Here is a 14,925-nt window from a genome sequence, read left to right as displayed (position 1 = left end):
TGATTTACTTATATAAACTGTAACTCAGTAAATTCTTTGAAATTGTTGCATGTTGCGTGTATATTTTTGTTCAGTGTAGTTTAGTGGAGTTTGCCCTCTCCCCCTCTCTCTCCCTGGAGTGCAGAACTGAGACAGCTGAAAAAAGGGGTCACATGATTTGTGACATTGCTGAATGCAGGCCTCACTCTGCTCTGTTGTCAGCCAATGCATGATTCACAAATCTGCGCCCTGTAAGCAAATACATTGTTTTATTGAAATGAGCTGTTTTTGTCTAAAAATACTTTTTTGAGTCACAAAATGTTGACTTTTCCTCGTTAAATATTTGCGATAATTACATTTTTTATTTTAGGTAGCTGACTTACACAGAAGTGGAGATGGGTAAAATCTGTGCATGAGCGCCCTCATGGGGGAAACCCTTCTATTTAGAAATGTCACGATATGCCCTTGCCCTTATATGGAGCTTGATTTCCAGCTTGATTTGGGGGGGTTGGAAGTAGTGAGGATACTGAAGACAGCTCCATATATTGGCATATAATGAGTAGGGTTTTCCCTATGAGGGCTACATAAAATAATAATAGAAAATAATCATAAATCTGGTTGAAAAGTACCAAATGTACTTTTGACCAAAATAGCAAATTTGGCCGTATGATTTTGCCAACAGTTTGCAGATTTGTAAATCATGCATTCACTGACAACCGAGAGGAGCGAGGACTGCATCCAGGAATATCACGAGTCACATGACCTGTTTTTGCAGCTGTCTCAGTTCTGCAATCCAGGGAGAGAGAGGGGAACTCCACTGAAATAGTTTCAAGGTTTGGAACCACTTGGGAGATTCTGGATTTTGGGTAGACTTCTCCTTTAAGTGGGCGTGATGAGCAGGCTTTTTCCCCAGGTTGTGTCTGTATAGTTCTTCTGTCCCTCACCAAATTAAATGTGCCACGGTCTTCAGCGGGACTCAACACTAGACGGTTAGTTTCTATTCATATTACATTTGATTTAAAAAAATAGCTGGTTTACTTCTGTAGTAGTAGCCTAATAATATAAAATGTTTCTACAAGTCAATATGCTGGTAGTAGTTCCAAACTTGCTTCAGGTGCAACAATGATTCATCATTATGTTATTCACATAGGCCTACTTGATCAGTAATAATGGCTCCAGAGAAAACAGCATCCACTAAAGCCCAGGAAAAGGTAAGGTTTCCAAACAGTTTACAACTACATGTTCATGCACTGATGTAACTGTAACATAATTCCACTACAGTACAATATCCTAACCCTCATCTGTAAATATCTGACAGACTATAATAACAGTTATGTATATATGTAGCCTACTACAGTATGTATGCACATTGACAGAGTTGAGCATGTCTGTCTCAGCTTGAGGAGTGAATTGTTGTTCCATGTCTCTCAGGACAATGTGTTTGTCAGACTCCTAAGCCTACCTGCAGTGAGCTCTACCTATGAGGTTATTGAGAGGACCTACACTAGCACCAAGCAGACCCACCCGCTCCTCTGCTCTGTGTGTGGGGTGTATGAGAGGGGGGCCAGGACCGCCAGCAGTCTGGCAGTGTGGAGCATCCAGCCTGCCATCGACCGACTGGAGACCCAGCGTGAGCACACTGATTCCCTGCCTTAGTGCTAACTGTCATCAATTGCTGCACTGCAAAAATTGTTAGTCACCCTGCCACCAGTCCAGACAAATAGATAGGCTGTGTAATCAGTTCATTAACCATATGTTCAGCTACTACAGTTCAATAGTCTATACTGCTTCACACTGCAGTACCATTACCTGATTGTGATGTCCATCTACCACAGTAACCTGAACATGCAGTACCTCTCAATACATGTTGATGCTGTGAAGTGCAATACATGAAAAGAAGTAAATGAGCTCATTCTCACTGAGATTGTTTGCTGTTTGTTTGATAATCTGTAGTGACAACAAATCCGTTGTGCTGTTGAGTCTGGGAATGTGTCCTGCCGTACGCCTGGGCTAGGGCCAGCTCTTAGTAGAGCCAGGTTTAGTAAACTGAGCCAGGTCTACAAGACTTGGTTTGACTGTTTCTATGTTCTACTTGTTGATGGAGAGAACACACAGTTGTCATGAAACTCTCTCTCGGGATGTTACATTTCCTGGTTGTGAAATGTAATTTATATTGGATGAACTCTGTGTCCTGAACTCACATTCACAAATTGCAAAACTGTTCTCTGGTGACAAGTAGACTTTGAGATTTCATGATAAATTGGGCAATTTCAATATTTCATTGTCTCACGTTCTAGCTTACTTCCCAAACGTTTGAATGAACACGCACGAAGGAAAGTTTTGAATCTGGAACTGCAATACAGCTTTGCTCACAACCCATTGGCAAGTGAGGAAAAATGATCTGTTGTAATGAGTGCAATATAATGAAAGTACCAAGGCAGATTGCAGCTTGCATGTCACTAAGGTGTGCCACAGATATTCTGTCTCAGAGAGCAATGCCAAAATGACAATGATCTCATCTGCATTTTTGCTATCTAGCTCCTGGAGATGTTTAATAACGTATTATTTGTGATTAAATCATTTCACAGAGTAGAGAACATCTTTCAATGTGTTCAATCTCAGAGGTTATCGGCAGTGTAAAACACATAATGACCTTCTCTAAACTCAATATATTGTCTCTAGTTGTCGCTGCCAACAATCTGGCCTGTAAAGGGCTGGATCATCTGGAGGAGAAGATCCCAGCTCTGCAGTATCCCCCTGAGAAGGCAAGGAAGCTATTTTCTGAGTCAATTTAAAATGCTTGTTACACAGCATGACTTCTGCCCCTAAAACCTGTCTTTTTCCTCTGTTTCACACAGCTGGCGTCTGGCATAGTGGATGCAGTCACCTCTACAGTGAAGACAGCTAAGGAGGGCATCGCCAGCCCCATCGCTGGCACCTCAGACAGGGTGCTCAGCATGGCATCCAGTTGGCTCCAGTTGACCAGGAGTGCCTTCGGTGATGGCTTTAGCTACGTCCTGAACAGCAAGCCTGTCCACCTTGCAGGGGAGGGAGCAGACACTGCACTGACCCTGGCTGAGAGTCTGGTCAACTATGTTCTGCCTGGATCCTCTGAGGAGAATGGTATACTTCAAACCTAATATTTTTTTCTTCTTACTGTGTTGAGTTAGTTCAGATAAGGACATGGAATGGGAGTATGACAGCTAAACATTTACAAGGGTCGTTGCTATCCGTTGAGGGACGTCCCAAAGATCCCGGATCGCACTGACCCATTTTAAACAGTATACTGTAGCTATTTCAACTTTCACCACAAGGTGGCAACCTACAATTGAGAAACAAAACAGTGGAGCGCTATGGTTTCATGGTTACAGCAGGCAAGCTGTAGTAGATGACTGGTGATAGGAGATGTTTTGTTTCAGGACACAGAAAGAACATAACAGAAAGAACATAACAGCATGATTTAGACAAGTGAGATAAAGTGATAACATCTCTAAGCAATGCCTGAAGATGAGATGTTCTCTAGCACTTGCACTAGACACAACCTCTTCACCCTCCACATGACTCCTACATGAGTCAGTCTCTTACAATCTAAGGGAAATATATTATATTAAACTAAATTAGCCAAGTACATACTTGGCTTGCCAAATGGAACCGTATCTGGCTGTTAGGGAATGTGCCAGACCATAAGGAAATCTATAAAGAATCCCCATACCATACCTGTAGAACCGGGGTGTCAAACTAATTTCCCCTGCGGGTAGCATTCTGTCTTCGCCGAGGTCTGGAGGGAAGCAATTAAAATGTATTATATTTCTTCGCAGTCAATGTGTAGAAAATTGTCCCTTATCCATCGCTTTTGGAATTTGATCAGTGTTAGCATTTTACATTATTTGTCAGACACTCTTATCCAGTGACACTTACAGTACATAAACATACTAGTTTTTTATACTGGTCTCCCATAGGAATAGAACTGATCTTCAGCAAGCTGGACAGAGTGAAGAGACTATAAATGTAGAACCATTATCATTTCTACAGTTTCAATTTGGTTTTAGTCATTTCAATGTCAATTGAGATTATTCTAATAATCTTTTACTCAAACCCCCTGCCTGCCAGATTGAATGGGCTCTTGAGTTTGACTCGGGCTGTTGAACAATCTATTATTTGATTTTATACTGTGCGAGGGGGTACAATGTATAAGCACTTCTGCCAGTCTGCATGTGTCATTATTAAGTCAATGACCCCCATTTTATATAAGTGGTATTATCGGTTCCACCTGTGGCCCTGTCTGGCCAGACAAGTCACTCGGGTGTTCTCCAGAATAATCCTCCTGCTCTGGGAGTACAGGTGATCCCGTCCTCAGATAGGCAGGCAGGATAAGCAGTTGGCCCTGTCTGACCAAAGTTAATCAACCCTCACTACATCCATCCCACGCCCACCACTCACACAGTGTGTGGTATATAGGCTCTCTGAGCTGAGCAATCTCTTAGATGCTCTGTACAGAGAACATGCTGTGCTGCTCTGATGATTAGAAGGCTGGTGTTAAGAAACAATTGTTATTTGGGAATTTCAGTACTTCCACTGAACATTACACACAAGTTCCCACCTGGTTCTCTTAACCTCTTCCATGTAAATTTCCCTGTTTCGGGGACCTGCGAGCTTCTTGTACTGGTTGCCCACTAACATTTTTGCTTATAAATCGATCTTTGGACACCGTAGATCAAAATGGCTTGCATTGAGCAGTAGCCCTGTGTCACGCCCTGACCTTAGATTCTCTGTTTTTCTATATATTTTGGTTAGGTCAGGGTGTGCCTCGGGTGAGTACTCTAGTTGTTCTATGTCTAGGGTTTTTGTATGTCTATGTTGGCCTGATATGGTTCCCAATCAGAGACAGCTGTTTATCGTTGTCTCTGATTGGGGATCATATTTAGGTAGCCATTTCCCCGTTGTGGGATCTTGTCAATATTTAGTTGCCTGTCAGCACTAGTTTGTATAGCTTCACGTTTCGTTTGTTGTTTTTGTTTATTCATTAAAAAGAGAATGTACGCATACCACGCTTGGTCCGATACTTGACGAACGTGACAGAAGATCCCACCACCAAAAATAGCCCAAGCTGCGTGTTCAAGAGGAGCAGGGATCCTGGGCCAGGGAGAAAAGTGAGTGGAGGACATCCTGGACCTGGGAAGAGGTAATGGCAGGGGACAAGATCATGCCATGGATTCAGGCGGAGGCAGAGAAAAAGGAACGGCGACGATAGGGGGGGACGGCTAGCACGGAAGCCCAAGAGACGGCTCCCAAAAAGCAGTTGTTGGGGCACTCGTGGAGATTGGCAGAGGTAGGGTTGAGACCTGAGCCAACTCCCCGTGCATACCGTGGAGAGCATGTGCCTGGTCAGGCACCGTGTTATGCAGTGACGCACGGTGTCTCCCGTGCGCATTCATAGCCCGGTGCGCTCTATTCCAGCTCCCCACATTTGCCTCGCTAGAGTGGGCATCCAGCCAGGATGGGTTGTGCCAGCTCAGCCCTCCTGGTTTGCAGTACACCTCTTCGGCCCAGGATATCCTGCGCCGGCTCTACGTACTGTATCGCCAGTACGTTTTCACAGCCCAGTGCGTCCTGTGCCAACGCCCCGCACGTATCAAGCAAAAATGAGCATCCAGCCAGGACGCATTGTGCCACTACGCTCCAGGTCTCCAGTGCACCTCCACAGTCCAGAACGTCCTGTGCCTGCTCCCCGCACTCGCCCTGAGGTGCGTGTCATCAGCCCGGTTCCACCTATACCTGTCCCACGCATCAGATCTCCTGTGCGCCTCCCCAGTCCGGAGCTTCCGGCGACTATCCAAGGTCTGGTTCCACAAAAGCGGAGTGATCAGTGTAAGGAGGGGGGGCTGCGTCCAGAACCGGAGCCGCCACAGAGGGTAGATTCCCACCCGGACCCTCCCTATAGGTTCAGTTTTGCGGCCGGGAGTCTGCACCTTTCGGGGGTGTGGTGTACTGTCATTACTTACATTCTCTGTTTTTCTATATATTTTGGTTAGGTCAGGGTGTGACTAGGGTGGGTACTTTAGTTGTTGTATGTCTAGGGTTTTTGTCATCTAGGGTTTTTGTATGTCTATGTTGGCCTGATATGGTTCCCAATCAGAGAAGGCTGTTTATCGTTGTCTCTGATTGGGGGGGGGGGGGGGATCATATTTAGGTAGCCAGTTTCCCCATTGTTAGTTGTGGGATCTTGTCCATGTTGAGTTGCCTGTAAGCACTAGTTTGTATACTTCACGTTTCATTTGGTTGTTTGTTGTTTTTGTTCATTAATTAAAAAGAGAATGTATACATACCACGAATGCGCCTTGGTCCGATCCTTATGATGAGCGTGACACCCTGACTCTCATGGGCACAGGAGTATGTCTCATCTGCCTTCTATAAAGGCACTAACAAAACATGGCTGTAATCCTTACATTGTAACCCAGCAGGGGAGAGTGGTTTTCTCACTGTAGCACTTTTTTTGAGACATTTTATAGCTAATCTAAAATAATTAATTGATTTTTAAACCTTTCTGTTTGTCATAGACGGACAAGCTTGATATGAGATGAAAGGCGAGTTCCTATTGAGTTCTCTAAGCCGTTCACAGCGGAGGGGGGGACAAACATTTTGATCAGGAAAGACCTTTAAGAAATATGTACATTTTCTCTAACACTAAATGTACAGATATGCATTTTAGAGTTTTATAAGGAAGGTGAAATCTTATTGTATAAATTGACTATACAATATTTTGAAAAAAAAAGTAATTTCAAGCCTAATTTACACAATTTTGTTGAATAGGAAATGCATTATGATAAAAATGTAACATTTTATACATTTGTATTGTATACTTAAGCTTGTCCTCAAAAGAAAGTGACTACACCTCAGCAATATAACTTTTTTTACCAGAAAGGTTAGATGGTAACCTTTTCTTGGAGTGTGCAGCATTACTAGTTATTGTTTTTGTCCCTCTCATGCCAAATAATTACTTTTGGGGATTACGAAGATTACATTTAGATACCTTTGAGTTCTAAAGCTTCTTCAGGCTAGGGTCTTTTTTTCTCCACTTCCTGTCTGACTGACGTGCCCAAAGTAAAGTGCCTGTTACTCAGGCCCAGAAGCCATGATATGCATATAATTGATACCATTGGATAGAAAACACTGAAGTTTGTAGAAATGTTAACATATTGTATGAGACTATAACACAATAGATATGGTCGGAGAAAATCTATAGAAAAACCAAACAGAATTTATTTTTTTTGAGAGCCCATGCTCTTCCAATGGAATGTATAGGGTCATATCCAGATCCCATATTGCAATTCCTATGGCTTCCACTAGATGTCAACAGTCTTTGTTCAAGGTTTCAGTCTTGTTTCTTCCCAAACAAGGAAGAATTTAGAGTTTTAGTACTGGGAGTCAGAGTTGGAAATCAGTCTGTGTGTGCGCGATGAAGAGGAATTTTGCTTTCCTGTTGAACATATTTCTCTCCGCATGAAAAATGATAGTTTAATTGCATTTTAGGGTACCTAAGCATTAAATAGAAATGTATTTTTGACTTTTCAACAAGTTTAGAGGTAGCCTTTTGGATTCCTTTCTCTGCATGTTGAACGAGTGAATTCCTCAAATCGATGACGCCAACTAAATAGACTTTTTGGGATATAAAGAAGGATTTTATCTAACAAAACTGCCATGCATGTTGTAGCTGGGATCCTTTGGATTGCAAATCAGAAGATTTTCAGAAAGTGAATATTTTAATCACCATTTGTGATTTTTGTGAAATCTGTGCTGATTGAAATATATGTTGATGTGGGGCGCCATCCTCAAACAATCGCATGGCATGCTTTCGCTGTAAAGCCTATTATAAATCGGATAATGCAGTTAGATGAAAAAGACTTTAAGCTTTTAACCGATATATACTACACTTGTATGTACCTAAATGTTTAATATCCACAATTTGTATGATTATTTATTTGAAATGAGCGCCCTCCAATTTCACCGGAACTTGACGAAGTTCTCAGAACGTTCAGAGACTGTATAATAACTATTTTGTCAGTTATTGGAAATATTCTGAATTTTTTTATTGTGCACAGTAACATCAATAAGCTCTCAATTCTCAAACTTTCCATAAAAACCACAGGAACTTTAGGAAAGCTCAGAGAACATTCATTCTAAGAATGTCATTTTAAAATAAGGTAGCAGTGTTATTAAAAGTCTTATTGAAACATTCAGTAAAAGCTTTAAAGTAGTTATTCACTAACCTCCAAATGACCTATAATTTATGTTCTCAGAGTGTTAATAAAACCTCTAGGGGACACCTTATCAGAACCAGAATAAAACATTCTCAGAACCTCCCTACAACCTAAAAATAATTGTTTCCAAAAAAGGCCAAATGTTCTTAGAACATTTTTTATTTTTTTTATTCAGTTTTACTGGTCAGGAAGCTTATGGCTTTGTTCCCACAACCAATGTGAAACCAAAAACAAACATTCCCACCACTTCCAAGGACCCAAATGTGCTAGCTAACTACAGAATGTTACATCCCCATTCCACACAGTAAGGCCAGAAGTGTTTTCCCTACAAGACCAAAGGTGTGGACACCTACTCATTCCAGGGTTTTTCTTTTCTTTTGACTATTTTCTACATTGTAGAATAATAGTGAAGACCAAAACAAAGAAATAAATCATATGGAATCATGTAGTAACCAAAAAAGTGCTAAACAAATCAAAAACATATTTGAGGTTCTTCAAAATATCCAACCTTTGCCTTGATGACAGCTTTGCACACTCTTGGCACTCTCGATTATTGCATGTGTGGTGTACAGAAATGGCGTAGTCAGTTAAAAAATCATGTTAAACACCATTGCACACGGGAGTCCGTGCAACGTATTATGTGACTTGTTAAGCACATTTTTCATCCTGAACTTATTTAGGCTTGCTGTAAAAAAAAGGGGTTGAATACATTTTGACTCAAGACCATTGCAGACTTCCATTTTTAATTATTTTGTAAAAATGTCAAACAATTCCACAGGTCAGTGACAAATCTAAATGTAATTAATTTTAAATTCAGGCTGTAACACAACAAAATGTGGGAAAAGTCCAGATGTGTGAATACTTTCTGAACGCACGTACCTTCTTCGGAACTCATGGACATAAGACATAGTCACTCAAAGAGTGACCTTCTGCTCACAAGTAATGAACTGTAACATTGTCAGTAAATATGATACAGGATTTATGTAACAAGCTATAGAAATTTTGAATCTAGAAGTTCTTACAAGTTTGTTAGCTTTTTCTTAGTGAGGGTCCATCCTATTTGTCCTTCATCAGGAGTGGTCAGCTAATGATGATATGTGATGCTTTGAGTTAGGTTGTTGAGTGAAAAAGAGACATTTTGTATCCGTTTGTCCAGCCGTTGTGTGCTCTTTATCTGTCCCCCAGAGTCTGCTGCTTTGTGGGAGCAGGAGTCAGGTGTCAGTGCTCCTGGCCTTCCGCCCAGCTACAGGAGGCTTGGGGCTCTGGCCAGCACAGTGTGTCGACGTGCCTACAATCAGACAGCCGCAACGCTCCAACACGCCAAGAGTCAAGGTCAGGACCTGGTCACACACATCTCCGGTGTGTCTCCACTGGTAAGAGCCAGCTGTCTGTTTAGTCTCGGCCCCAGACACTAAATAATTGTGGGGAAATTCAATTAAAACATCAAATTTTCGCTGATGGGATGTAGATACAGTGGAATTGGCCAATCAAAATCAAATTTGGCAGCCCAATTAGGTACTATGGTCAGTACAAATAAGGGAAAATGTGTGAATTTTGACCTCTGTTAGCCTAATCGTAGAGTTGTTGTTGAGGTCATCACAGAGAGGGAAGAGCATGCCTGTGGAAAGACTCATATGAAATGTATTCCTATTACTTACAGCCAGCATATCATTTATTTATTTATGCCCGAAAGACTGACATAATTATATCCATCATTTTGACATGTGAATTACTTGATGTGTGTTCATTTATGAAATTAGGTATAATTATTTGGGTTATTACTAGAGTAAATGCGTACTCTCTCGGGGAGGTTATGTCACACACAGTCTAAAGCCATAATTCATTCCAAATCCCTCTCTGGGAATCACATCAATTACAGTAGTTCTCGATAACAGCAGGGGTTACTGGAGTATGGCAGTTGAAATCCCAGCTGAAATAAGCATTGAAGAGAGACCCAAGGAGAGACAGACAGCCAGAGGTACACTGAGTGTACAAAACATTAGGATCACCTTCCTAATATTGGGTTGCAATCCGTTTTTCCCTCAACAGTCTAAATTTGTCAGGGCATGGACTCTACAAGTTGTCGATAGCGTTCCACAGGGATACTGTCCCATGTTGACTAATGCTTCCAAAAGTTGTCAAGTTAGTTGGATGTCCTTTGGGTGGTGGACCATTCTTGATATACACAGGAAACCAAGCAGCGTTGCTATTCTTGACATACTCAAACCGGTGTGCCTTGCACATCCTACCATACCCCGTTCAAAGGCACTTAAATATTTTGTCTTGCCCATTCACCCTCTAAATTGTACCTTTATTTAACTAGGCAAGTCAGTTAAGAACAAATTCTTATTTTCAATGATAGCCTAGGAACAGTGGGTTAACTGTCTGTTCAGGGGCAGAACAACAGATTTGTCAGCTCGGGATATGAACTTGCAACCTTTTTGGTTACTAGTCCAACGCTCTAACAATTAGGCTACCCTGCCGCCACAAAATGCAGAAATAAAATAAACAAAGAGGGTAAAACATGCCTTATTTAACTAGGCAAGTTTGAGAACAAATTCTTTTTTCAATTGGCACTGTCTGTTCAGGGGCAGAACAACAGATTTGTCAGCTCGGGATGTCCATAAACATCACAATTGGTCCTTTAAAATATAAAACATGTTACCTTTGAGCTTAATTCCAGTATGTCCCATCCATCACAATTGGTCCTTTTGTATATCAAAAATGTATATTTTCCAGTGACGAAGACATGGGTGTTTGATAATATGGTGGGGTATGCAAATTGGTCAACTTTGAGCACCATTTATCTCTTGAATGTTTTGACATTCTATAATGGGTAAATATGTATGGAAGGTTTTGTTCAAATCAAAAGGGTTGCTGTCAAAGTGATTGAATTCAAATGGATTTACCCAGATGTGTTTGAGAATGGCTGTACATAGGATGGTGGTCTGAGTCGATACAACTTAGTGGCCTTGTGTCTGACATCAGCCGATAAATGCAAAAGCTTAGCTCTTTTGAAAGGATATTCTTACAGTTGTGGGTTTGATAAGGCTTACAGTAGTTCTAGATATTACTCAAACTATTATAAATAATTGACTGGAACAGTGTGCCAGGCAAGTTTTTATTGAACCCTCTTTCATAATGATATAGAAGCTTCTAAAAAATTACTTGTAACTGAGTATCATTTTATTACTGTCACGTTCTGACCTTAGTTCTTTTATTTATGTCTTTGTTTTAGTATGGTCAGGGCGTGAGTTGGGTGGGTTGTCTATGTTCATTTTTCTATGTTGTGTTTTGAGTTTGGCCTGGTATGGTTCTCAATCAGAGGCAGGTGTCATTAGTTGTCTCTGATTGAGAATCATACTTAGGTAGCCTTTTTCCACCTGTGTTTCGTGGGTGTTTATTTTCTGTTCTGTGTACAGGACTGTTTTGGTTTCATTTCGTTCTCTTTGTTGTTTTATTATTTAGTGTTCTGAGTTATAAATAAATATAATGAACACTTACCACGCTGCGTATTGGTCCTCCGATCCTTCTTACTACTCCTCCTCAGAAGAGGAGGACGAGAATCGTTACAATTACTGTTTATTACCTTTTTGCAAATATGTTGTTATGGATGATTAAAATTGACTTTGAAAATGTACTGTTCCCTGCCAGACTGAATATGCCATGAAGAACCTTGAGGCTGTGGAAACAGTGGGCCTGTTCTTTCAGAGCTCATTGATGGGATTCTTCAGTTGGGAGGAGCAGAGAGACAAAGCGACAGAAGCAGAGTTTCAGAAGGTTATGAACCCTTACATCATACAAGCCTTAGAGCAGGTCTCAAACACAATGCACATTACCATTTTTTAAATAGTAATTTAGGTCATTTCATTATTGTCATTAGAGGATGTTTTACTGTGAATTCTTTTCTCCCACTGTGCTACAGTATTTCTTTAGATTGATGTGGTCATGTCTGCCCCACTCAAATAGGCCTAAAATAGTATCCCAATGCGACCCTTGATGTACCTCATGGTATTCTCAGAAAATGTAATCGAATGCTGTACATTCTTAACATTCAGCTCACATTCCCTGAGACTCCCCCCACTGAAGTATAATTTAGGGAGTGGATGAAGAAATCTGAAGTGCTGTTACAAAACCATACAGAATCTGGCCTCTAGGTTCACCCTAGATGACAGCCAAGACAATACCCATATGTACAATACATGTTGTACTGTTTATGTTGATTTGCTGCTCAGAAAAGGATGCCTGGTTAGCAGAGTATAATGAGCCATACCATGTGCGTAGGTGGTGTTGTTGTATGGTAATGAAATGTTCAGATACTCACCTTGTATTACATTCATGTCCCTGTGTTTCAGAGTGGTGATGGGCTGCAGCGCCTGGTGAGTGGCCTTGGTTATCAACTGCAGATTAACTACATGTCAGTTGTGTCCAGTGTGAAGAGTGCCCCTCAGACCACCTTTGGCTTGGCTAAGAACGGGCTGGGTGCCCTGTTGGAGACCGTGGGCAGCGCCCGGGATCGTGTGGTGAACAGCATCTCCTATTATGTTATGGTGAGTCACTCCGTCATCCCTGCCATCCCCTGATTTGATTTGGCCCTTACATGCATTGATTCTGTCTGGCTTACCCTTCACTTGAACCCCTCATGTGGGGAAAGGAGGGAGCTGCTCCATCCCCCAACCATGTGTGATCAGCTCAGCTCTTCAGAGAGGGCTGTATCATGTACTGTAGGACGTAATCAGATCAAGAAGTGGTTAGAATGCTCTATTTAGCGTTGGGCTAAATCATTGTCACCACTCCAAAAATTATGAAATGTTTCTTTTAAACAAGTGTGTGTGTGTGTGTGTGTGTGTGTGTGTGTGTGTGTGATTTTTTTTTATTTAGTGCCTTCAGAAAGTATTCACACACCTTTAGTTTTTTTTGTCACTGGCCTACACACACTAACCCGCAATGTCAAAGTGGAATAATACATTTTTTTAAATAATTAAACATCAAAATTTGAAATGCCTTGAGTAAATAAGTATTCAACTCCTTTGTTATGGCAAGCCTAAATAAGTTCAGGAGTAAATGTTTGCTTAACAAGTCACATGATAGGTTGTCTGGACTGGGCACCTATTGGTAGATGGGTAAATATATAAAAAAACGATATTGAACATTCCTTTTGAGCCTGGTGAAGTTGATTACACTTTGGAAGGTGCATCAATACACGTCCTTCCTAACTCCGTTGCCGGAGAAGAAGGAAACTGCTCAGGGATTTCAGGTTACTTTAAAATGGTTAATGGCTGTGATAAGAGAACTGAAGATGGATCGACAACATTGTAGTTACTCCACAATACTAACCTAATTGTTGACAGAGCCAAAAGAAGGGAGCCTGTACAGTATAAAATATATTCCAAAACATGCATCCTGTTTGCAACAAGGCACTAAAGTAGTACTGCAACATCTGTGGCAAAACATTTCACTTCTTGTCCAGAATACAAAGTGTTATGTTTGGGGCCAATTCAATACATTTACTGAGTACCACTCTCCATATTCAAGCATAGTGGTGGCTGCATTATGTTATGGGTATGCTTGCAAACGTTAAGGACTGGGGAGTTTTACACAATAAAAAAGAGGTGGAAATTGAGCTGGGCACAGGCAAAATCCTACAATACCTGGTTAAGTCAACTTTCCACCAGACACTGGGAGCAGGACAATAATCTATATATAGATAGATATATTTGGTATTTTTAAGTAGAAATGTCGACATGTCCAAAATATGTTTAAACTTAAGCAACTAAAAACAGATATGTAAACTCAGCAAAAAAATAAACTATTCAGGACCCTGTCTTTCAAAGATAATTCGCAAAAATCAAAATTACTTCCCAGATCGTCACTGTAAAGGGTTTAAACACTGTTTCCCATGCTTGTTCAATGAACCAGAAACTATTAATGAACATGTAACTGTGGAACCGTCGTTAAGACACAAACAGCTTACAGACGGTAGGCAATTAAGGTCACAGTTGTGAAAACAGGACACTAAAGAGGCCTTTCTACTGGCTCTGAAAAACACCAAAAGAAAGATGCCCAGTGTCCCTGCTCATCTGCGTGAATATGCCTTAGGCATGCTGCAAGGAGGCATGAGGACTGCAGATGTGGGCAGGGCAATAAATTGCAATGTCTGTAATGTGAGACGCCTAAGACAGCACTACAGGGAGACAGGACAGACAGCTGATCGTCCTCGCAGTGGCAGACCACGTGTAACAACACCTGCACAGGATTGGTACATCCGAACATCACACCTGCGGGACAGGTACAGGATGGCAACAACAACTGCCCGAGTTACACCAGGAACGCACAATCCCTCCATCAGTGCTCAGGCTGTCCGCAATAGGCCCTTCACTGTAGGCCTGGTGCATGGTGCCAACACTGGTGGTACTGCGCCGAGGACACGCACCTCAGGGCGAGTGCGGGGAGGAGGAACAGGGCGTACTGGCCTGCCGAGTCGCACTATAGGCCTGGTGCATGGTGCCGGCACTGGAGGTAACGGGCTGGGGACACGCACCTCAGGGCGAGTGCGAGGAGCAGGAACAGGGAGTACTGGGCTCTGCAGATGCACAGGAAGCCTGGTGCGGGGGGCTGCCACCAGAGGGCTGGTGCTTGGAGATGGCATCGGATAGACCGGACAGTAAAGGTGCACTGGAGATCTTGA

The 14,925-nt window shown here is 41.8% G+C and overlaps 1 protein-coding gene across 2 annotated transcripts in view; it reads left to right on the top strand.

Moving 5' to 3' along the window:
* The first annotated feature begins 803 nt into the window (after positions 1-803).
* plin1 (perilipin 1) overlaps positions 804-14,925 on the top strand; it is a 30,114-nt gene continuing 15,992 nt past the window's right edge. Inside the window, exons 1-8 of one of the 2 annotated variants that reach the window (XM_029634266.2) lie at positions 804-968; positions 1,130-1,190; positions 1,411-1,609; positions 2,662-2,744; positions 2,838-3,102; positions 9,423-9,610; positions 11,892-12,017; positions 12,593-12,787. In XM_029634266.2, the coding sequence (XP_029490126.1) occupies positions 1,149-1,190; positions 1,411-1,609; positions 2,662-2,744; positions 2,838-3,102; positions 9,423-9,610; positions 11,892-12,017; positions 12,593-12,787 (1,098 nt within the window). In that variant the 5' untranslated portion in view covers positions 804-968; positions 1,130-1,148. The remainder of the gene's footprint in view (positions 969-1,129; positions 1,191-1,410; positions 1,610-2,661; positions 2,745-2,837; positions 3,103-9,422; positions 9,611-11,891; positions 12,018-12,592; positions 12,788-14,925) is intronic. The other variant, XM_029634265.2, reaches the window with a different exon arrangement.

This window comes from Oncorhynchus nerka, linkage group LG25 (genome assembly GCF_034236695.1).
Source record: "Oncorhynchus nerka isolate Pitt River linkage group LG25, Oner_Uvic_2.0, whole genome shotgun sequence".
Lineage (NCBI taxonomy): Eukaryota > Metazoa > Chordata > Actinopteri > Salmoniformes > Salmonidae > Oncorhynchus > Oncorhynchus nerka.
The sequence above is the reverse complement of the archived record's forward strand: the minus strand, read 5'-3'. Positions and strand labels throughout refer to the sequence as shown.